The 24,421-nt window shown below is 38.0% G+C and overlaps 1 protein-coding gene across 2 annotated transcripts in view; it reads left to right on the forward strand.

The window, feature by feature from the left end:
• Sprt (PDZ domain-containing protein sprite) overlaps positions 1–24,421 on the forward strand; it is a 183,010-nt gene that overhangs the window by 133,877 nt on the left and 24,712 nt on the right. The window contains exons 1-5 of one of the 2 annotated variants that reach the window (XM_071789286.1): positions 4,850–4,988; positions 9,980–10,143; positions 11,332–11,517; positions 12,496–12,651; positions 13,026–13,178. In XM_071789286.1, coding sequence (XP_071645387.1) covers positions 9,980–10,143; positions 11,332–11,517; positions 12,496–12,651; positions 13,026–13,178 — 659 coding nt within the window. In that variant the 5' untranslated portion in view covers positions 4,850–4,988. Of the gene's footprint in view, positions 1–4,849; positions 4,989–9,979; positions 10,144–11,331; positions 11,518–12,495; positions 12,652–13,025; positions 13,179–24,421 lie in introns of those variants that run through there. The other variant, XM_071789285.1, reaches the window with a different exon arrangement.

Genomic DNA, 24,421 nt, shown 5'->3' on the forward strand with positions numbered 1-24,421 from the left:
TAACACAATTTAGAGCACAATTTTACTCTTTCTTAGAGTGGCGAATCACTCGAAGTATACAAGCTCAATTTTCACTTTTCGTTACACTTGCATTTCACTCGTTTTGAGTGATATTTCACTTTTCGACTTTTCGAGAGTACTCTGTCAATTCTTGTATGCTTGACAAAGATAATTCACATTTTTTGTCATATTTAGCCTTATTTGTTCAACATTTTTCGCGTTACAGTTGCGGAAAATGAGATTTGAATTGAGTTTATTAAATTAAATTTATAAATTTTATCTGTTATAACTTCTTCCTCTTTCTCTAATTGAAATGGACGCGTAACTGTGAGTATTTCGAGTCACCGCGAGTTAATTGACCGCCGCCGACACGTCGCGATCCCACCGAGTCGGTGACAGTAGTCTCTCCGGTTTTAGAAATGTAATAGGATTGCGCTTGGCTATTACCACCGGACCACGTCGTCGCGTTATCCTGCCTAAGACACCGAAGCGCCGTAAATCTTGGTCCGCGATAATCCCACGAGCGTACTCGAGTCAGGAGCGTCGGGACCGGCCGAGAGGCGAAAAGAAACCGAAGAAAAAGCGTTTCATCTGCGAGAAGTGTCGCACCGGGAGACCGCGCACGCTTATCTCATACGCCTTCAAAAACAAATGTTCGTGCATACACGAAGCCGCTTACGATACTGAATCTCAGTGCTGAGGGTTTAATGCGGCGAAACGGGCGGGTCGAGAAATTATCGGGGAACCTGGAAAACATCGTCCGGTTGCGCGCAGCAAATGGCCTTTAGATGAATCGGGGAAAAGCGGAGGAAAGAAATAAGAATGAGTGTGATAAACGGTATCCTCTGTACAAAGGTCTTGCACGCTAGCTGAAAAACTATAAAGATAAAACCAGAATTTTATTACAAAAATATTATTGTAAAAAGCGTAAAATATAAAAATAATGCTTTTTTTCAATTTTTATTATTAAACTTATGCCTTAAATAATTAATTATATTATTATTATTTTTCTATTCAAATGATAAATACTATTCTAAGTGGTATCACAATAGAAAATGTTCCAATGTCAAAATTTTCCATTCCAAACAAACAAAAAGAAAACTTTAATTCTTTCGCTAATAAATATTATTTTTTTAAATAGAGAAGAAAAATTGATAGAATTGAAGAATATAAATTCCTTACCAATCCTTATTCGAGAGTGAAGAGAATCTTGATATTAAAAATAAGCTTGACGGTCAAAGAACGAATGTACAATTATATACCATACAAAAAAAATGCACATTTAAGGCACAGTCGTCGTTTCTCGCGGGAACGCAACGTCGCGCTTCGCTTCTTCTTCTTCTTCTTCATCTTAATGAAGAGTCGTCGATTTCCCGCGAATTCGTTCCACGTACCCGCAAGACTGAACTCGCGAGTCAAAGGCTTCGAGACCTTTGACCCCCTTGGGAGGCCCGTATAGTCACGGTACACCGCGGTCCTTGATACATGGTCCTTGAAGGGGATACGCTGTCCCCCCTGGCGATGCAACGAGAGGTCGATGTTTCCCTCCCTCATCAAACGTATGTGTATACGTATAGTATACGCGCGCGCGCGCGCGCGTGTGTGTGTGTGTGTGTGTGTGTGTGTGTGTGTGTGTGTGTGTGTGTGTGTGTGTGTGCGCGCGCGCGCGCGTATATGTGCTCTTGAAGGCAAACGCGATATAGGAGTATCGTGAGCATGGTGTGTCTCAAGTGTGGACGAGACAACGGACCACCAACCGAGCATCTCGGTACGATCGACGATGAACCGGATGCACCTATTCCCGCGGGAACGTCCGGCCGCCGTCGCGTCGCCGCGACTTGCAGAACTCATCACGGTTCAAAGTTCAACGATCTTGAGTTTTTCTTCTTCCTAACGTGCATGACACGGGAGATCGGCTCGTAACAATCAACCCAATGGCTTTCAACCAACGCTCGATCGTTAATGTCAAGGCATATCTGATAGTAAAAGTGCTTGACCAGGGAATTTCTTCCTTATGCGCAAAGCGCACGATACTCCGAGCAGATTCCGCGACACAAATCGCAAAAAAATAACGCGTTTCGAAAAAAGATAAGAGATAATTTCCTAACGTATGTACGATAATTATTGCTATTTAAAAGTCAAAGAGTGAAATATCACTCAAAACGAGTGACATGCAAGTGTAACGAAAAGTGAAAATTGAACCTGTGTAGGGGAGACCGGGGCTAAGCCGACACTATTTTTTCAAAGGCAATTTTTAATATTTAATTAAAATTTTTAGGCAAATTCAATGATATATATTTAAAGAGTGTTTCTTCAGGTACAAAATTGATTCAGGAAGTTTTGCTGTACGTCGCTTTGTTTTGCCGCCAGGAAAGGAAAAGTGACGCGAAGACAAATTTTCGAATTGAAAAATGACGGGGCGAACTCGACACCCCGCCGGGGCAAACTCAACACTTTGTTTGATCGACACAATTTGATCTGGAACTTATTTTTTTATTGTTTAAAAATAAAAATACATTGTTTATCAAATGAAAAGACATTGTGTATTAGAAACAAAAAGTCGGAATAAAGTAAACAATTATTTAAAATAATGAGAAAGAAAAAGATTAAACTTTTAACTATCTTTTTCTGAACTGTCTGAAAAACAATTTATACACGTAAACTCGCGATCAGATGTGCGCTCACATTCGTCATGAGCCATACGGTTGCATAAGATGCATTGTTTGTTATTAGAAGTTAATGAAATGTTTTCCGAACACACGCAACAGATATTCCTTAAATCGTCATCGGAATCGGACGAAACAGTGACCTTTTTTGCGATAATGTCACTTTAGGTTAGTGTCGTCTTTGCCCCGGTGGCGTCGTATCGACTTAACCCCGAACGTCGTTTTTTACTTTTGTTACTCCAAAAATATATAAATTTTGAAAATATGCAAAAATTATTATCGGATTCGTATAAAGCATCGAATTTCCCATCAAAATCACTTACCGGTATATTCGCAAGAGTAAAGCTCGATGAAAGAGTAGACATTTTCGAGAGATCAGAAAAATTACTTTTCACTATCAAAAACACTTATGTCGCGTTAAAAATTACACTAAAACTCAGAATGTTACCAAATTCCGTTGATAATACTGGCACATAAAGACGCATTTACAGTAGCAAAGGCAAGTTTCTACGATAGATTTAAATTGGCAAAAAGCCGGTCTCCCCTACTTCGAATGATTCGCTCTAAGAAAGACTAAAATTGCGCTCTATAAGTTGGAGTGAAATCGCACTCCATTTGAGTGAAAGGGCATTCTTTTCGAGTGCATAGATCAGTGTCCATAGAAAAATTATGTCACTCTACAATTTTGAGTGGAAAATTTCACTCTGTTAGAGTCATTTATATCAGTCAATCTTTAGTGAATCGTGATTCACTATAGTTTTAGTGTGACATCGTATCACTCCGATAGAGTAGCCGCTCGCGCTCTAAAAATTAGAATTAAAAATTCACTCTTACCTTAAAGTGCTTATTTACTCAAATTAGAGTGACAACCCTCTCTTTTAAAGTGACTATCGCAATCACTCTAATATATTAGTGGTGAAACTGCTCTATGAGATTTAGAGAGTGTAAGTGTAAAATAAAAATTGTCACAAATGGGGAAATTAATGTATCTTCAGATTTTGATATAGCCTAATTGCAACATATTATATTGTTCACAAATCGCATGAAGAACAAAACGCAAACGTGACAAGACGAATCGCGAGCGAATGACATCTTCGACGTCGATCGCGCGGAAACATCCGGCTCATAGTAGTCGTAGTTGATTCTCTGTACACATACGAGCCTCACTTTAGCTAGTAACACAGCGCGCTCGCGAGAGAGGCTTCATATCGATCCTTGACGCGGACTACGGGAGCCGGCATTGACCTTCCCGCGCGACAGCCATCGAGAAGGGGGTCCGTGCCGTCTCCTCAAGGACCATCGTGGAGATCGCCGTCGTGTGCAATACCGACAGTGGAAGCCCATTAAGGCCAAGACATCCCGTCCCGACCGTCGTCGCAAATCATAGGTTTAATGGAACGATAAATTTGTATTCATGCCGCGTGCGCGCCGAACCTCCCCCGCATAGTCCATCGCTCTTGTCTTTCGCGGATCGGTATCCACGCGTGTCGCCAACGTCGAAAAAAAGGGAAACAAAGAGGGTAGCTCTTCGAGGGAGAGACGCAATGAAGGCCCGCGACCGAAAATGGTGCGCACACCTCGGAATCCGAATAATTGATAGCTGCGCCGCGTTGCTCGCCGGCACCTCTGCTGCGGATGCTGTCGAATGACGAGGAGTCACGGAGAAGCGAACCGAAGAGCTAGAAACTAACACGAACACGCGGGGTATACCTACGGACGGAAGGAGTTCGTCGTCATTTTACTTTCCTCTTCTCTCCGCGTATGAATAATTCTTGCATAACTCCTGTCTCATTAAAATCTCATTAATTCATGATCCTTAAAGTTGCAAGAAAAGGGGTTGAAAATTGCCAAATTTTTTATAAATTTTTTTTACGATTTGACGATTAAACAGCGTTTCTTTATTATACATTAAATTAAATATTAAATATCATATCGGCGTAATATTTTATATTAATGTAAAAAATAATTGTTAACGTCCTCAAGTTGCTGCAATCTCCCCTGGCGTGCATGTAACACAATTTATTCAAGGTTCATTTATTCGCAGCACTTCTATGGACAATCATCTTTTATCTTGTAATTGCGGAAGGCTGACAATAATATACATTGTGGAAATGTCGATATGGAAATTATTCGACTCACGTCGCAATAAACATTTTCGACTTATTGCAGATTTTATAAATGTTCGCAGCGGGAAACAACGGGTTACGGTACACGGGTAACGGCGGAATTGTAATTGTCCACAAGCATGATCGTTTATAAATATTCATGTTCGAGGAATTATTTGCGACATCGTCCCGTGGGACCTATGCCCTTCGTCGTTAGGTAAATTGCTTTGCTTGTTCGCACATGTGAGAAAATCGACTGTGCATAATGTATTTATTATATCAAGATGATAGCTGCTTTCCCCGAGCTATGCTTCAGAAAAGTAGTTAAACCCGCACCTTGGAGAATGCTAAAACTCGTTGTGTGTTACTTCTTTAATCCAAACAATTATACGATATAATAAATATATGTATATTTTACGTCTCTACGCAAAGTTAGATATTGTATTTACCTACTGAATAAAAATTTCGATCAAAGGAGGAGGGTCCCTAAGGCCTGTTTTCGGCACCCCGCCAAAATTGGACCAAAATGGCTGGAATCACTTCCTTATACCCTTGGAAGTAATATTTAGTCAATTCCAGCCTAAACGGAAGTATTTAGAGTGTATACTTCAAGTATACATGGTGCATCAGCGCGCCCGTATCAAGCATTTTTTGGGAAAACTAAGCGTTTTTGAGAAAAATGTTTCAGATAAAAGTTGTATGGTTTCAAGGGGGACATAAGATGGTGTCATTGGTTTGACCTTGGATAGTCATTTGAAGGTCACGTAAATGTCGATTTCAATATTTTATATAGAACCCCCTATTTTTACATATCTTTAATTGTAGCTTATTTCGAGAGCTTTCCAAAACACTCATAACTAAGTCATTTTTCATTAAGTACTTTGCGAGTTATGAGGCTTCTTACAGATAGATTTGTAGAAACGTTACTTAAGGAGATCCGAGATTGAAATCATATTATTCATTCTTGTTGATTCTCCGCACGTGAACAGTAAAATCGTAAACGTAATCTTCCTTTAAGAAGCCACGTAGAGTGGGGTGTTGGATTTACGTGAGTCCCCTTGCCTGTCACTTTTTGGGGTGCTAGATTAAAAAAGTGAGTCCCCTTGCCTCTCACCTTTTGGGGTGCTTGATTAAGGTGAGTCCCCTTGCTTCTCACCTTTTGAGGTGCTTGTTAAGGTGAGTCCCCTTGCCTCTCACCTTTTGGGGTGCTTGATTAAGGTGAGTCCCCTTGCCTCTCACCTTTTGGGGTGCTTGGTTAAGGTAAGTCCCCTTGCCTCTCACCTTTTGGGGTGCTTGATTAAGGTGAGTCCCCTTGCCTCTCACCTTTTGGGGTGCTTCGTTAAGGTGAGTCTGATGAAATGACTATCCAAGGTCAAACCAATGACACCATCTTATGTCCCCCTTGAAACCATACAACTTTTATCTGAAACATTTTTCTCAATAACGCTTAGTTTTCCAAAAAATGCTTGATACGGGCGCGCTGATGCACCATGTATACTTGAAGTATACACTCTAAATACTTCCGTTTAGGCTGGAATTGACTAAATATTACTTCCAAGGGTATAAGGAAGTGATTCCAGCCATTTTGGCCCAATTTTGAAGGGGTGCCGAAAACAGGCCTTAGGGACCCTCTTCCTTTTTAACTAATATTTTAGGTTAATATAAATATTGCATAAAACATAATGCATAAAAACTATTCAAATGTTACATCTATAAGAATGTAAAATCACATTAAAACGACAGAAAATATAAAATTAATAAAGTATATATGTTAATTGAAGTCCATTATTAATTTAAAATTATTACTACTTAGCATCAAACTATATGTATTACGCTGCCTTTCACAATTTTCTCGTATCTCAAATAAGATTAGAATTGGTGTACAATTATTATGTCAAAATTACATGAAGGTTATTAATGACTTTATTAATAATTTATAAGAGATAAAGAAATAAAAGATTACTAAATATTTAATCGGATAATGTAAGAAAATGAGATAAGTTTAATAATACAACTTATAATTTAATTACACAATAATATGAGAAAATGAAATATGTTTAATTAAGGTCAGGGGTCGTAAACTAAACAGCGGCGTGCGAATTTAAACGTTAAATACAAACTAAACAGCTGGTTGAAGTTTGGAACGTTCCTGGAGCGATTTTTTAAAACCGATTTGTTCCATTTCCCCTTTGGCACAGAGCAACTCCTAAATGCCACACACAAAGTACATAAGAGACTGAACCGATACAACCTGCGGAAGACACCCTTATGCTCAAAAAACTTACCCCCGGACCACTTTAAATATTCTGGCTACGTCGAAAATGATTTGTTCCATTTCTCCTTTGGCACAGAGCAACTTCTAAGTGCCACACACAAAGTACATAAAAGACCGAACCGATACACCCTGCGGAAGACACCCTTATGCTCAAAAAACTTACCCCCGGACCACTTTAAATATTCTGGCTACGTCGAAAATGATTTGTTCCATTTCTCCTTGGCACAGAGCAACTTCTAAGTGCCACACACAAAGTACATAAAAGACTGAACCGATACACCCTGCGGAAGACACCCTTATGCTCAAAAAACTTACCCCCGGACCACTTTAATATTCTGGCTACGTCGAAAATGATTTGTTCCATTTCTCCTTTGGCACAGAGCAACTTCTAAGTGCCACACACAAAGTACAAAAACGACCGAACCGATACCCTGCGGAAGACACCCTTATGCTCAAAAAACTTACCCCCGGACCACTTTAAATATTCTGGCTACGTCGAAAATGATTTGTTCCATTTCTCCTTTGGCACAGAGCAACTTCTAAGTGCCACACACAAAGTACATAAAAGACTGAACCGATACACCCTGCGGAAGACACCCTTATGCTCAAAAAACTTACCCCCGGACCACTTTAAATATTCTGGCTACGTCGAAAATGATTTGTTCCATTTCTCCTTTGGCACAGAGCAACTTCTAAGTGCCACACACAAAGTACATAAAAGACTGAACCGATACACCCTGCGGAAGACACCCTTATGCTCAAAAAACTTACCCCCGGACCACTTTAAATATTCTGGCTACGTCGAAAATGATTTGTTCCATTTCTCCTTTGGCACAGAGCAACTTCTAAGTGCCACACACAAAGTACATAAAAGACCGAACCGATACACCCTGCGGAAGACACCTTTATGCTCAAAAAACTTACCCCCGGACCACTTTAAATATTCTGGCTACGTCGAAAATGATTTGTTCCATTTCTCCTTTGGCACAGAGCAACTTCTAAGTGCCACACACAAAGTACATAAAAGACTGAACCGATACACCCTGCGGAAGACACCCTTATGCTCAAAAAACTTACCCCCGGACCACTTTAAATATTCTGGCTACGTCGAAAATGATTTGTTCCATTTCTCCTTTGGCACAGAGCAACTTCTAAGTGCCACACACAAAGTACATAAAAGACTGAACCGATACACCCTGCGGAAGACACCCTTATGCTCAAAAAACTTACCCCCGGACCACTTTAAATATTCTGGCTACGTCGAAAATGATTTGTTCCATTTCTCCTTTGGCACAGAGCAACTTCTAAGTGCCACACACAAAGTACATAAAAGACTGAACCGATACACCCTGCGGAAGACACCCTTATGCTCAAAAAACTTACCCCCGGACCACTTTAAATATTCTGGCTACGTCGAAAATGATTTGTTCCATTTCTCCTTTGGCACAGAGCAACTTCTAAATGCCACACACAAATTACATAAGAGACCGAACCGATACACCTTGCGAAAGACACTCTTATACTAAAAAACCTACCTCCGGACCACTTTAAATATTCTGGCTACGCCGAAAATGATTTGTTCCATTTCTCCTTTGGCACAGAGCAACTTCTAAGTGCCACACACAAAGTACATAAGAGACCGAACCGATACACCCTGCGGAAGACACCCTTATGCTCAAAAAACTTACCCCCGGACCACTTTAAATATTCTGGCTACGTCGAAAATGATTTGTTCCATTTCTCCTTTGGCACAGAGCAACTTCTAAGTGCCACACACAAAGTACATAAGAAACCAAACCGATACACCCTGCGGAAGACACCCTTATGCTCAAAAAACTTACCCCCGGACCACTTTAAATATTCTGGCTACGTCGAAAATGATTTGTTCCATTTCTCCTTTGGCACAAAGCAACTTCTAAGTGCCACACACAAAGTACATAAAAGACTGAACCGATACACCCTGCGGAAGACACCCTTATGCTCAAAAAACTTACCCCCGGACCACTTTAAATATTCTGGCTACGCCGAAAATGATTTGTTCCATTTCTCCTTTGGCACAGAGCAACTTCTAAGTGCCACACACAAAGTACATAAAAGACCGAACCGATACACTCTGCGGAAGACACCCTTATGCTCAAGAGACCTCCCCCCCGGATCACTTTAAATATTCTGGCTACGCCGAAAATGATTTGTTCCATTTCTCCTTTGACACAGAGCAACTTCTAAGTGCCACACACAAAGTACATAAAAGACCGAACCGATACACTCTGCGGAAGACACCCTTCTGCTAAAAAAACCTACCCCCGGACCACTTTAAATATTCTGGCTACATGTAGTAAAGGTTTTCGGCCGTGGATGAAATATGTCAAATAAATCTGTAAAAAAATATAAAAAATATCCTTCTACTATTTTTTGTTGTTTGTCTGACGCTTAGAACTAACTCTGTGCGAAAGGAAAAGTGGAACAAATCGGTTTTAGAAACGCAAGAATTTTTTTAGTGGTCTGAAGGGTAGTTTATCGTGTGTAAGGGTGCCTTCCGACGCGTGTATTCGCTTCTACTATTTTTGTTGTTTGTCTGACGCTTAGAACTAACTCTGTGCGAAAGGAGAAGTGGAACAAATCGGTTTTAGAGATGCAAGAATTTTTTCAGTGGTCTGAAGGGTAGTTTATTGTGTGTAATGGTGCTTTCCGACGCGTGTATTCGCTCCTACTATTTTTTGTTGTTTGTCTGACGCTTAGAACTAACTCTGTGCGAAAGGGGAAATGGAACAAATCGGTTTTAAAAAATCGCTCCAGGAACGTTCCAAACTTCAACCAGCTAACTAACTTATAACTCAAGCTAAAGTATTAAATTTTGCCGTTAAAAAATAATTATTATGTCAGCAACTTTTAATTATAAGTATATATGTAGGTATATATCTGTCATATTTTAGATGGCCAGTATAGAGGTGTCATTGTCGACAACACCGAGGCGGAAGAAAGGCGGCAGTATTTCTGGGGGCGTCCCGTCCCCCGCTGGTCACCGGAACAGAGATCATTACAAAGAGCTGGACGCTCTCCGAGTGGCTTTACGCGACAAAGAAAACATCATACAGACGTGAGTAATTGCTTGATTACATCCTTGAGATACGCGGCTGGGAGAGAGCCTCATTGATCACGACCCATTCCTTTATTATAATGATCGCGCGCAAAGGGATAACACAAACGAGCGATGGGCAATGAGCGAACTTTATATTCTTTATAGAAAAACGCAAGAACCGGATTTTCATAAATGAATACGATCGCGATCCAAAGTCCCTACTTAGCGATAGACTTCTCTGAATTAATTTGTCGGAGCAATTTCTTTACTTTCGACGTTATAATATATGCATGGCATGAATGAATCGTCCCAAAAGAGAGCTAGGAAGATAAAAATATTACCCGCCATTAACATTCTTTTTAGCCCTTTTCTGCTGCTCGCTCTTTGCGAATATTTCATACCAACACCAATTCCATTCTTTTCTGAAGTAGTAGACTCCTCATTAGAGGAGCCTTTAATCTATTTATTAAAAGAAAAGAAGACTTATTAAAACATAATGCAGTGTGCAAGCGAAGTATCCTACTCTCTATAAATCTCATAGAGTAGTTCCACCACTAATGTATTAAAGTGATTGCGATAGTCACACCAAAAAAGAAGGTTGTCACTAATTATTGCCTCTAATTTGAATAAATGTGGGCACTCATAGATAGGAGTGAATTTTTCACTCAAATTTTTAGAGCGACTGCTCTACCGGAGTGATACGATCTCACTCTAAAGTTATAATGAATCACGATTTACTAAAGATTGACTGATAAATGACTCACAGAAATTTTCTATTCAAAATTATAAAGTGACATAATTCACTCTTATAGACACTGATCTACTGCACTCAAAAAGAGTGCTTTTTTACTCAAATAGAGTGCGATTTCACTCCAACTTATAGAGCGCAATTTTACTCTTTCTTAGAATGGCGAATCACTCGAAGTGCACAGCTAGGCTTAATTTTCACTTTTTTTTTACACTTGCATTTCAGTCGCTTTGAATCACATTTCATTCTTTTAGAGAGTACGCAACATAAAATTATAAAAGGATTAATTAAGACGGATGATTTTCTTTTTATGAGAGGTGATAATCCCAGATATTTCCAGCGAGAAAAAAATTAAGACAACTTCGGATCTCAATGTTGCGTTTCTGAGATTGAGATCGCAGGTAGCGAAGGTGTTTTTCTCCCAGTCACGACATTTGTGCCTCTCGCTATTTTTTCAGGCTCAAGGGCCAGCTCTGCAACACGCTGAGCAGCAGACTGGCATTACGCAACGGCGCGCCACCCTTGACCGAGGCCGACAGGAAAGCGGCCGAGGAGCGGCTTCAAAGGTTGCGACGGGACGCCGACAATAAGCGTCTGGCGATTAAGAACCTGAAGCTCGCGCTCGAGCGTCTCGATATCACGGAGTGAGTACGAGGAGATCCGCCGCTGGCTTATTCGGCCCCCGTTTATCGTCAATCGTGATTACCGATACCTTACGAACGTCTGCCATAAACGCGGTAGTATGAAAGAATCTACATGCAAAGTCTATAGGACAGTATAAACAAAAATAACCTGTCAACGTAATTATCGCAATATGCTTTAATGGGATATTATTGCACTGCGCGTACAAGGCCGACGTATAATCACTTTATCTAATGCACAGCTGATAATTATCAAAATGGTCAGCATAGTTTATGTTTAAGTGATCCAAAAGTGTGTTAATTTATTAAATTTATATCTTTAGTTACTAATTAGCCTAATTAATGTTAGTAAAGGTATTCTTAGATACCATTACGATAATTTAATAAAGATCGAAAAAAGAAGAAATTAGGTAAATAGTTTACATATTTTCTAATTATTTATTTTTATAATATATCAATACTTCAATTTTTACAATACGATGAACCAAACTCGAAATTTATTCTACAATATAATAAATTAATCTTATGATATTATCGAATAAAGTATGATTTATGCACGAAATGCTTATGAAATAAGATCCTGTATTGGCATTGTATGAAATATATATATAATTAAAGAAATTTGTAGTAAAGAGAAAGAAGTTTACTGAATGTTTTTTATTTGTAAAAACAAAATTAATTAAGCAAAAGAATAATTTTTCTAAGACGTTGTTTTTCTGATATCCCAAATGAATATCTAACTTTCATCCAGAAGGCTCAATGGAAATTTTTTTATTAAATATTGATTTACATTGGCGATGAGAACAATTGTTTTTGTTTTTAAATAAAAAACTAATTTTTATAGTAAAAGATTGTCTACTGCAAGGAACAAAATGTTTATTAAAAAATGCACATTGAAAAACAGTTGTCGAAAGTAGACTTTATCTATTCGCCAGTTTTGTGATGTAAAGGCGCTTTAAATATACGCAATGTTTATTTCAGCAACATCGATGTTCGAATACAGCAAGCGGAACTGGAATACAGACTGGGCCGCGAGGAACTCGAGCTGCTGACTCTTCACGAGGAGAGCAGAGCCTTGCAAACCGCCCTGGAGCTGGCCGAAACTCAAGAAAAACAAAAGAACGATACAATATTCAGGTATACATTCTTTAATTTATTTCATTGCTTATACATAATTCTATTATTAAAAAAAGTAACTAATTGTGAATGTATACACTTAAATCAAATACACTGTACAACTACCGCGGTTTATCTCACATAAGTTTTTTTACTCAATTTAAAATCGAAATTCTTCCTCAAAAAAATTTCCTCCGGCAAATATTTATCTGCAGCTTTCCATCTTTTTTACGACAATATGTTTCTTTGTCGTTTAATATTTTTGTAATTAAATTGCACAAATTAAGATTTTATTGGTCCGCTTGTGGATTTCACTAAAAAATAAAATTTTTTGGCTCCGTTGTACGTTGTGCCTTTCGACGAGTCCTTAATTAAGTTCATCGTCCCGTTTGCAGCTGCATTTCCGGCTCGACACAAGTCACGATCCACGCGATAGAAGTCAGCGCGGATCCGAAAAGTCCCCGTTTCGGAGCCGGGCCCAGGGACGACGCGATCGGCCTCTACGTCGACTGGGCCGTGGAGGAGTCTGGTCTTTGTAAGGGAGACAGGTTCGTATTGTCGTGCACCGCAAGTCATTGAATAAACATCGCGCAGCTGCGCCCCGTCGACGATCGGACGGTGGTAGCGTTCTGACATATGAAATTCACAAATATTGTTCATTCGCCTCACGATATCCTCACATTTATCTACAATATTTGTCTCGTTCCGTTTGCCGCATCGGAAAGATCATAGTGTGTACGATTTTGGCAATCTTGATCTTTAGAAGTTCTTTGACAAATATAAAAACGATTTGCCTCACAGATACATTTAAATTTTTAATTAATTAATTTTAGATATTTTAGTTTTATAATTATAAGTTTAAGATTTTTTAATCCAGATTTTTAATTGTTTGCTTGAGGTACTAATTTTAATATTAAGAAAATCGATCTTTTTATCTGTATTTAGAATCTTGAATGGAATCTTACATTTTAACAGAATGTAATTCTTATTGGTAATTATCAATTAGTTATATTTAACGTTGAGAATTGAAAAATAACAAAAAGGAGAATGTTTAATCAAATTTTTGCTAAAGAAAAATTAACTCAACATTGATTAAGAAATACATTCCTAAAATTTGCCCAAATATTTTAGCAATCTGTGTCTCAATTTTTACGTAATATTAAATTACAGAATAAGACAATCTTAATAATTTCCTACAAAGTCTAGAACACCAATATACAATTATTTTATGAAAATTTTCTAATAACGTTAATCATTAAATAAACGTATGAAGAATTTATTTTCCGACAAAGACATATCTCAAAGCATCTTTCAATAATTTACAAAGACATGTATAAAATAAACGAAATTTTCTATTCTACTGAGATTGAGTTAAAAACAAAATAAACGACAAAATTCCAAAAAATAAATTGAATGTTAAAATTCTAAAAGTTGCAAAGAGAATCGATGTTTAATCTTTAATTTGGAAAAATTATCTTTAGATTTTTGTAAATACGCGGCGTCTTTGTTGGAAATACTTTAGTTTAAAATTACTTTAATTTAAGACTTTTAAAGTCATTCAAACATATTGACAGCACCAATAAAACTTTCTGCGCGCGGAACTATAAATCGCGAGTATCGACCGTTTTGTTTTACTGCTCTCGGAGATGTTACCATTATGTGGACGAGACATTCCTTCGCGTTTCTGTGAAACGAGACGATCGTGCACGTAACTGCCAGTAGAGTCGAGGTAACCCGTTCCATTTCGCGCGCTCTTTAATCATCGTCTAACAAAAACAGCAAAAGCCCTGTTTCTGTCGACGTAACGATTACGCCGCTCTCTCCTAGTTCACGCTTTGGAAACGATACATCACTTCCCTAATGTGTGTGTGATACATGAAACTGTATAACACTCTCGCGATTCGAAAGCGCCAAATTATTTGCAATCTAACGGAAAACAATTTATGATCTTGTCGCGTTGATATTTTCCATAGAAATCGCCGCTTGATCTGAATGAGAAAGAAGACTAATATTTCGAAAAAAATTGGAATCTAAAAAACTCTATTAATTTGAGCACAGCCCTGTTAGTTACGGAACGGGTAAAGGAAGAGTGTCGAGGGGTTCATGGTGTTTGTGCAACGACGGTATAGTACTACGACGTAACGTATAGCTATCGGGGAAGAACAATGCAGCAATCTTGACATTTGGTTCCCAACAGGTCGCTGTAGCGTGAAGCGGCACCGGAAGTTCGCCGTATGCCCTCGTTAATTGCACCCGCGACTTCACATGACCCCACCTTCTACCATTTTCCACCAGTATACCAGCTCAAGAGAATTCACTACGACCGGCGGCGTTCCGGATTTACCTATACGTCGGCCACTCAAAAATTGTTCGTGGAAATTACCTATATAGCATAAAAAAGCTGTAGAATAATTTCATCAAAAGATTGACAATGTTGCAAAGGACCCCGCACCCAAAAGAGGGGAATTTGGTTCTCGGCCAAATTTGCTGAAACTGTAGTATGTTATTCTTTATGACCTCCTGATCAAAAGTCTCAACGGACATAAGGTCCAAAAATCAATGGTTTTCGAGATACTGTGCTTCAAAAGTTCGATTTTTAGCTTTTTGCATGTAATCAAGTGAATATACGAAATCGGGTTTACGATCGTAATATACGCGTAACTGTAAACATGTGAGCGCAGATGTGTATGTGCCGGTAGTATTGAATTGACAAGTATACTGATTTTGAAAATCAGCTATTGTTTATAACTTATAAGCGACACAATTAGTGCCCGCTCTTAGCGCAATCCAGAACCAACCACGAGGAGGTGGCGAGCATACTGGTCCCTTTGTGTGTGTGTGCGTGCGTGCGTGCGTGCGTGTGTGTGTGTGTGTGTGTGTGTGTGCGCGTGTGTGTGTGTGTGTGTGTGTGTGTCAGCAGAGATAAGGACCCCACGGTTCGTCACTCCCGCGGTAGTTAACGACTCCAAACCTTCTCTGCTGTGTGCGTGCGTACGTGCGTGCGTGCGTGCGTGCGTGTGCGTGTGCGTGTGCGTGTGCGTGTGCGTGTGCGTGTGCGTGTGCGTGTGCGTGTGCGTGTGCGTGTGTGTGTGTGTGTGTGTGTGTACGCGCGTAAACGTGCGCGTTTAATAAATCGTTACTTATATCTTCTGTTATGAAATGTTTTATCCATTTTTTATTCTATGCCATGGTTAGGATCTTGCTGATGAGGTCTATGGGCAGCATCTTGAACAGATTGCAATAGTTGTGTTGAAGGATATTTAATACGCTGTTGGTGTCGTGCGTACCCCAAAAACCAAAGAACACTTGCAACATGCGCACATGTCCCCAGTGTTCGAGCACCTGCTTGACATGTACAATAGTAACCTGTTATTGGTTCTACGTCATCGTTATCATTATCAATATTATCATCCTCCATTCATTATACGAAATCCAGAGTTGGTGTTTAGTTGCATTACGGTAACGCGAGAGTATATTCGCGTTACCGTAATGCAACTAAACACCAACTCTGGATTTCGTATAATGAAATGGAGGATGATAATATTGATAATGATAACGATGACGTAGAACCAATAACAGGTTACTATTGTACATGTCAAGCAGGTGCTCGAACACTGGGGACATGTGCGCATGTTGCAAGTGTTCTTTGGTTTTTGGGGTACGCACGACACCAACAGCGTATTAAATATCCTTCAACACAACTATTGCAATCTGTTCAAGATGCTGCCCATAGACCTCATCAGCAAGATCCTAACCATGGCATAGAATAAAAAATGGATAAAACATTTCATAACAGAAGATATAAGTAACGATTTATTAAACGCGCACGTTTACGCGCGTACACACACACACACACACACACACACACGCACACGCACACGCACACGCACACGCACACGCACACGCACACGCACACGCACACGCACGCACGCACGCACGCACGTACGCACGCACAGTGCACACAGCAGAGAAGGTTTGGAGTCGTTAACTACCGCGGGAGTGACGAACCGTGGGGTCCTTATCTCTGCTGACACACACACACACACACACACACACGCGCACACACACACACACACACACGCACGCACGCACGCACGCACACACACACAAAGGGACCAGTATGCTCGCCACCTCCTCGTGGTTGGTCCTGGATTGCGCTAAGAGCGGGCACTAATTGTGTCGCTTATAAGTTATAAACAATAGCTGATTTTCAAAATCAGTATACTTGTCAATTCAATACTACCGGCACATACACATCTGCGCTCACATGTTTACAGTTACGCGTATATTACGATCGTAAACCCGATTTCGTATATTCACTTGATTACATGCAAAAAGCTAAAAATCGAACTTTTGAAGCACAGTATCTCGAAAACCATTGATTTTTGGACCTTATGTCCGTTGAGACTTTTGATCAGGAGGTCATAAAGAATAACATACTACAGTTTCAGCAAATTTGGCCGAGAACCAAATTCCCCTCTTTTGGGTGCGGGGTCCTTTGTTCCAAAACATTGCTGCATTATTGCTGCAAGATTGCAGTTAACGTTAAAACGTCTTTAGAAAGATTGCAATGAAACATTATAGCAATAATGCGATGCAACGTATTTGAAATAATGCAATATTGCTGTATAAACCATCTACATACCTATACAGGCTGTATTCTGATATTCATTGCTAGTACTGAATATCTAAAATATATGTGACGTAAACTGTAGATTTTCAGTACACAGTTGGAAAATTTGTGTTAAATATAACAAATCACATGGTCCACCCAAACGGTCCACTCAATTTTTTGTGTTAATTTAACATTAATATGGATGTGTTAATTATAGTAACGCCGATACTATCTTAATATTTCAACAGAAATGTAATTTTCGTAAGATCGTAATTTGAAGTTATTAATTGTGTGTACAATTAACATAACTTTTATGTTGAATCTTATGCTGAATTATCCCCACTTCTGTTAATAGAGTAAAATCAACACTCTTTTTCTGTAAATTTTAACACATTTAATAAATACGTTCAAATTGTGTTACTTTAACATATTTTTTAAATTATTTTAATAATTTTACATTTTACCCAGTAAGCAATTTGATAGCAAATTGTCGCCAAGATGGCATCAAATTCGTTCAAAGATTGGTGTCAAATCCAGTGCCATCAACTGTGTCATCTTTAAGCCCGTGTTTTGCTAGCAAACCCTGTGTACATAACCAGACAACAAATTGGCAGCAAAAACCGAGCAAGCTTTGTGTAGCGTTGTCTGCCAACAAATTCCCTTATAGAAATTTAATACTGTAAGTGATTTTTTGGCTAGTGATTAATTATTTAAATGCACTATTAAAAGCACTATTAATAGTGCTATTAACAGTGCTTTTAATAGTGCTTTTAAGTGATTAATTACTAGCCAAAAAATCACTTACAGTATTAAATTTCTATAAGGGTTGTCGGCAAATACCGAGCAAGCTTTGTCTAGCGTTGTCTGCCAACAAATTGTCGACAAACACCGAGCAAGCTTTGCGTAGCGCTGTCTGACGACAAATAATCGGCAAAAACCGAGCAAGCTTTGCGTAGCGCTGTCCGACGACAAATAATCGGCAAAAACCGAGCAAGCTTTGCGTAGCGCTGTCCGACGACAAATTGTCCTCAAAAACCGTGCAAGGAATGCGCAACACTGTCAAAAAAAAAATTAAAAAATTATATTTATTTCGAAATTTTATTACTATTTTTTAACTAAATTTGTTTCGTAAGATGCAGTCTATGATTATAAATATTTTCTCGTATTTGAGAAACACACACCTTGCCATGCCTTGGTGGGATTCGAACTCGTGACCTCGGGACCTCTGGATCATGAGCCAACTGCCTTACGTGGTAAACTACTTCTTAATTTAATGTAAGTGTTATATATAGTCTACATACGTCATAACCAGCGCAAATATATAATTTTTCAAAAATTATCTTAAGAAACAAATTCAGTTTAAAAAGAGTAATAAAATTTTGAATTGGATATACAAATATAATTTTTAAAACAGCAGACCAGGAAGAGCTAAAGAACTAAACTGGCGCAAACTGGAGCAAACGAAAACTGAGAGTGGCGGTGGGGCTGCAAAAATTTTGGATTGGATAATATACAGTATATATAGTTATTAAACCGGATTTTGTGTAATAGCCATGTTATTATAGCTAGTCTATATGACCGCATGTGCTCATTATTTAATCTGTTCAATGTTTATTTAATTTAATGCATTTCATGCGGAACAGTGGAGCATAAAAGTATTCGAAAATACTTTATATTCAGTAATCTTTTTATTGTTCTAGCAATATATATATATGTATAACAATATAGAACAATAAAAAGATTACTGAATATAAAGTATTTTCGAATACTTTTATGCTCATTATACACTGTTCCTCGTTAAATGCATTAAATTAAATTAAATATATATAAGAATAAAAAAATATATAATTAATATCATTATATCGTTAAATTGTGATAGGTCTTGCTCGGTTCTTGTCGCCAATTTGTAATCAGACAACACTACACAGAGCTTGCTCGATTTTTGCCACCAATTTGTCGTTAGGCAGCACTGTGCAGACCTTGCTCGATTTTTGTCGCCAATTTATCGTCAGAATGCTCGACGCAAATCTTACTCGGTTTTTGCCGCCAATTTGCTATTTGGTTATATGAGTATATTTGCCCGTATATTGCCGCCAAAGTATGTCGTCAGGCAGCGCTACACAGATTTTGCTCGATTTTTGCCGCCAATTTATTGTTAGAATGCTCAACGCAAATTTTGCTCGGTTTTTGCTACCAATTTGCTGTCTGGTTACATGGCCACATTTGCCCGTATTTTGTTGGCAATTTGCTATCTAATTATGTCAGTAGATTTTGTTACATATTTGCTAGCATTTTGTCGACATTATTTGTTAAATCAAATTCTGTATTAAATGTATCCTTCTTGTCAACAACATTTGTAGCAAGATTTTACAAAATCTATTTTCGACAGACTTGGCTATCTGGGTAGATTTTTCACCCCTGCTTCGCGCGGGCTCAAAATCTATTCCCTTCTCCCCAAACTCACCCATTAATTAGGAGCATCAATAGAACTCCATGAAACTCCCAATTTTCAACCCCATAGTAGCCATCCCCATAAAATTAATAATCTTTTGGTACCAATTTCATCAAAATCATCAACAAAAAATTACAAAAATTTTGGTACCGGTTTCAAGAAAATCGATACATTAATAAAACAATGTGCAAGTTTCTACTTACACAATTAAAAACTATGAGGAAGCAATGTGCAAGTTTCTACTGCACACAAAGCTATAATGAAGCAATATGCAATTTTCTACTTGCACACTTTTTTATTATTGTCCTAAAACATCATTTTTTGAAGTCTCAATTATTGAGACTTGAGATGTTCTAACTGTCCGCCTTAGAAAGAAATGAATAGTGAGTAAACTAAGGTTTAAGGTTGTATGACCCCTTAGAAGAAAAAATGCCAAATTCTTCAAACTTTGTCAGGTGATGAGTATTATAATAATAAAGCATTGTGCCAAGTTTGAACAAGTTTGCGAGGCCCGTTCAAAAGTTATAACAATTTGAATTTAACATGGGCTCTTATGGGAATTCATCAAGTTTCACTGTTTTTTCAACTTCATTTGAGAAATTAATATCGAAGAAAATATGGCATCCTTTTAAAACTTTGCAGAAATATTAATAAACATCTTACAAACAAATTAAAACCAAAAAAATTATGACTTCGAGGATATTTTCTGAAATATTGAATAAAAACCAAACAGAGAACAGTCTCACTTGGTCTCACTGAACTCGTAAGTACAGAGATCCGGCAACAGCGCACTATGACGTCACATTAGAACCTCTCTCTCCGTCACTCTCCGTAAAGGATAACAAATACTACAGAGGTTCGTTACTTTTTCCAATAGAGCCTCTTGTGTATCGAAAGTGTGCTCCATGTGCTCTGAGCACGTGTAATATACAGACGCATCGTTTGAGGTTAGTTTTCACTTGCGCTACGAAAATGCCGAAAGTAAAACGTTACATGTGGAAAGGAAAAGTTGTCACTGAAAAAGTGTACAATCAACGGTTAGCACAGACAAATACTGGGAAACGTAATTTGAAGACACGAGTCGAAACCACACCAGATGATTGTAACAATTCCATGGCACATGTAACGTTTTACTTTTGGCATTTTCGTAGCGCAAGCGAAAATTAACCTCAAACGTTGCGTCTGTATATTACACGTGCTCAGAGCACACACTTCGCGTTCACGCAGCTGATGTCGAGTGAGATCAATGCTACCAACTTACAGAAAATGCGACGTTGTCGCGATCAAAATACTTTTTTATGAGAGCTATTGTATTTAATTTATTAATAAATGACGTAAATAAATAACGTAATATAATTTCATTAGTATTTTTAAATAGTAATTACTATGTTTTGTTACTTTTTAAAGATTTTCACACTTTCAGATTTTCGTTTGTGTCAGTTGCAAGTCAGGTACAGTCTTTCTAAAAATCATTAAAAGTGAAAGTTTGCATACGAGAAAATATGCCTAAAAATGTCTCTATAGCTCTTAAAAACACAGGCAACCGTTATTTTAATAAAATATTAATATAAATATTACTTTCCAGTAAAGAATATCTTCTTAAATATGTTAATTAGCTTTATGTTACGTTTCTTAAACTTTTGGCAGAGATCTTACGGGTCATACAACCTTAAAGTTAACCGACGTTTGTAAAATCACGACAATAGATTTCCTCGTCACCCATGAGGTACTATTTAATCTGTGGTACTATTGTTGACGCGTTTTTTTTTAAGTGGTTTCCCAGTGTAGGCCTAGTCCACTAAAAAATAATAAGATATAATCGAATTTTTATGATTATAACAATAACAGAAAAGAAAACAAAACTATATATATTATTATACATATACTCTTAGAGACAGAGTAAAAAATTTAGAATATTTTTTCTATTTTTTTATTATATTTTTTACTGTATATGTGTATACATATAAAAAGTCGATCATTTTCTAATATTATTTTTTACACACTCGTCTTTGTAACAAATATGATGTCTTGTTCAGACACGATGCCTTGTTCAGACACGATGTTTTGTTCAGACACGATGTCTTGTTCAGACACGATGTTTTGTGCAGACATTATATTGTTTACACACTCGTCTTTGTGACAAATATGATGTCTTATTCATACACGATGCCTTGTTCAGACACGATGCCTTGTTCAGACACGATGTCTTGTTCAGACACAATGTTTTGTGCAGACATTATATTGTTTACACTCGTCTTTGTGACAAATATGATACCTTGTTCATAAACGATGCCTTGTTCAGACACAATGCCTTGTTCACACACAATGTCTTGTTCAGACACAACGCCTTGTTCAAACACGATGTTGCAGACATAATTTTTTTACAAATTAACATTAAAAAATGTGAAAATGCAATGAGTGTGTGTATCATTATTCTGTATGTATTATATTCTTTAAATTTAAGTTTTTATTCTTCCGGAAAAAGCAGTAATTTTTTTTCTTTAATAATCTTTAGACAATGCCTACGCATCTTTAGGATATCTGTTGAATATTTTTTAATAGATGGATTTTATTATGTATTTATGATAGATGGTATTATGTATTTATGTATTATTAGAGGTATTATCAATGTAGCTACTGTAGCTAATAAATGACTTTTATCAGATGGCAGATGATTTTTATGGGCGCAGAGCAGCCGACTTTTAAAGGCGCAAAGGAGCCGAATTTGAAAGTGTTGAGCAGAGCGAAGAGAAACGACCACGCAGTTCGATAGTCCAACGGGAAGTGAGGCTTTATTACCGAAGATACATAGAGGCTCCCATAGATGGAGTGCGATAGGGTGCATGTGTAGGAATTCAGTACCACAGGAGGTCGATTATGCCTCCGGGTGTCGGCCTACTACCGACGTCTTGACGAGAGGAATCGAGGAATAATTACGCCCTCGATTACTGCTGATAAAACAATACATTATTGCAGACCACGCAACAGCCACGAGAGTCAGTACAAATCTAACGGTCGTCGTAACTCAGTTCTGCCAACCTCGTAACTCTCAACCCCTCTTGCTAGCGCAGGAGAAGGGGCTGACCAATCGGAAGGGAGACAGATATGCTGCTCCCTACACACTCTCCCCCGAGTGTTAACGAAATAAATAATAAGTAATATTGCACTAAGCAAATGAGCTTATGCGTTTGGCCAGGTGCTATTGTACGAGGTTAACAATACCTTAACTAAAAATATATTATACGCTTAAACGTAATTTGAGCCGACTTATAACTAATAACATTATATAGAGTAGAATTATGTCTTACAATTAAGGGCTTACACCTGAGTAAAGTGACCATATTTTGGGAATTTTTTTCTCGGGAAATAATTGCTTTATTCAAAAACTTTTTTTCTGTTAAAAAGAGCATGTATTCTAGTACGTTTGTGAATTTTTTAATTAAAATTTATTAACAATAAATATTGTTTATTGGCATCAGCGTAAGCCCCGTTTTTTTGCGGTGTTCACCATTTTGGGTTGTCACGTCATCTGGAACAAAAATATGCATTAAATTCCTAATTAGTGATATACAAGACAGTTAGCTACGAGCCAAAAAGAATTTAAAAAAAAATTTTGAAAAATGGCAGCTGTTTAAAATTTGAAGTCGATTTTTTACCTATTTTTTCAAGTTATCAATGCATTTTTTAAACATTTGTAACAAAAATTTATAAAAGTTTGATCGTAGCTAATTAGACAAAGCATCCAAGAATATCGTGTCCAAATTTCAAAAAGATCTATTGATCCGTTCTCGAGATATCGTGAACACCGTTTTTTAAAACCATGTTTCGAGAAAAACGCGTTTAAAGTTTGAGAAGAGATTTGGATATCATTAATTGTTTATAATGCTATAACTTGAAAACGACTCGTCTTACAAAAAAAATGCAAAAGACAAAAAAGTTTTATTTTGACTCGAAAATATTAGTAATAATTAAAAAAAATTTTTTTTTGGTAATTAACAATGAAATTGTTAAAAAAAATTTTTTTTTATAATTTTACTTTTAGTCGGCGATTCCGGGGCCATATAAAAGTCCTTCGATGACGACTTGAGGAGAGGCTTCTCGAAGGACACGAAGTCCTGAGAGGAGAGAGCTATCTCGCGAAAAAGGCGCGATACCGCTACGCTCCGCTCCGCCCCGCTTCAGTAAAGCTTTCGTAACTTTTACAATTCTTCGAATTTCTTAATAATATTTTAACACAATATTTTTGAAACTATATATTTTCAAGAAATGCAATAAAAAGAAAATCGATTTTTTCAAAATTCTACTCAGGTGTAAGCCCTTAAATCACTTTGGTTTAGTGGACGGCGCAAATGTGACAGTCTTACGAGAGTAGGTCTTAAGCGCTGGGTTCGGATTTACATTCCGGTTGAGTATGTTTTCGAAGGTTGATGGGGGGTCGGCGGGGTCGTCAAGGACAAAATATGCCGGTTTTAATAAATCGACGGACACGCTTTTTGTGTTTCCGTTGATATCAATATTGAATACACGCTCCGAGATGCGTTGCACTACCTTGTGCGGACTGGTGTACGGGCGCTCTAACGCCCTTTTAGCCATATTGCGTAAAAACACATGAGTACAATTTTATAAATCTTTAAAATAAAAGGCGCGTTTTTTATGTTTGTGCGCGACGGGAACCGGCCGGACTTGGCGCATATATTCGCGAAACTCTTCAAGGAAATAATTAG

This window comes from Temnothorax longispinosus, chromosome 9, assembly GCF_030848805.1.
Source record: "Temnothorax longispinosus isolate EJ_2023e chromosome 9, Tlon_JGU_v1, whole genome shotgun sequence".
Classification (NCBI taxonomy): domain Eukaryota; kingdom Metazoa; phylum Arthropoda; class Insecta; order Hymenoptera; family Formicidae; genus Temnothorax; species Temnothorax longispinosus.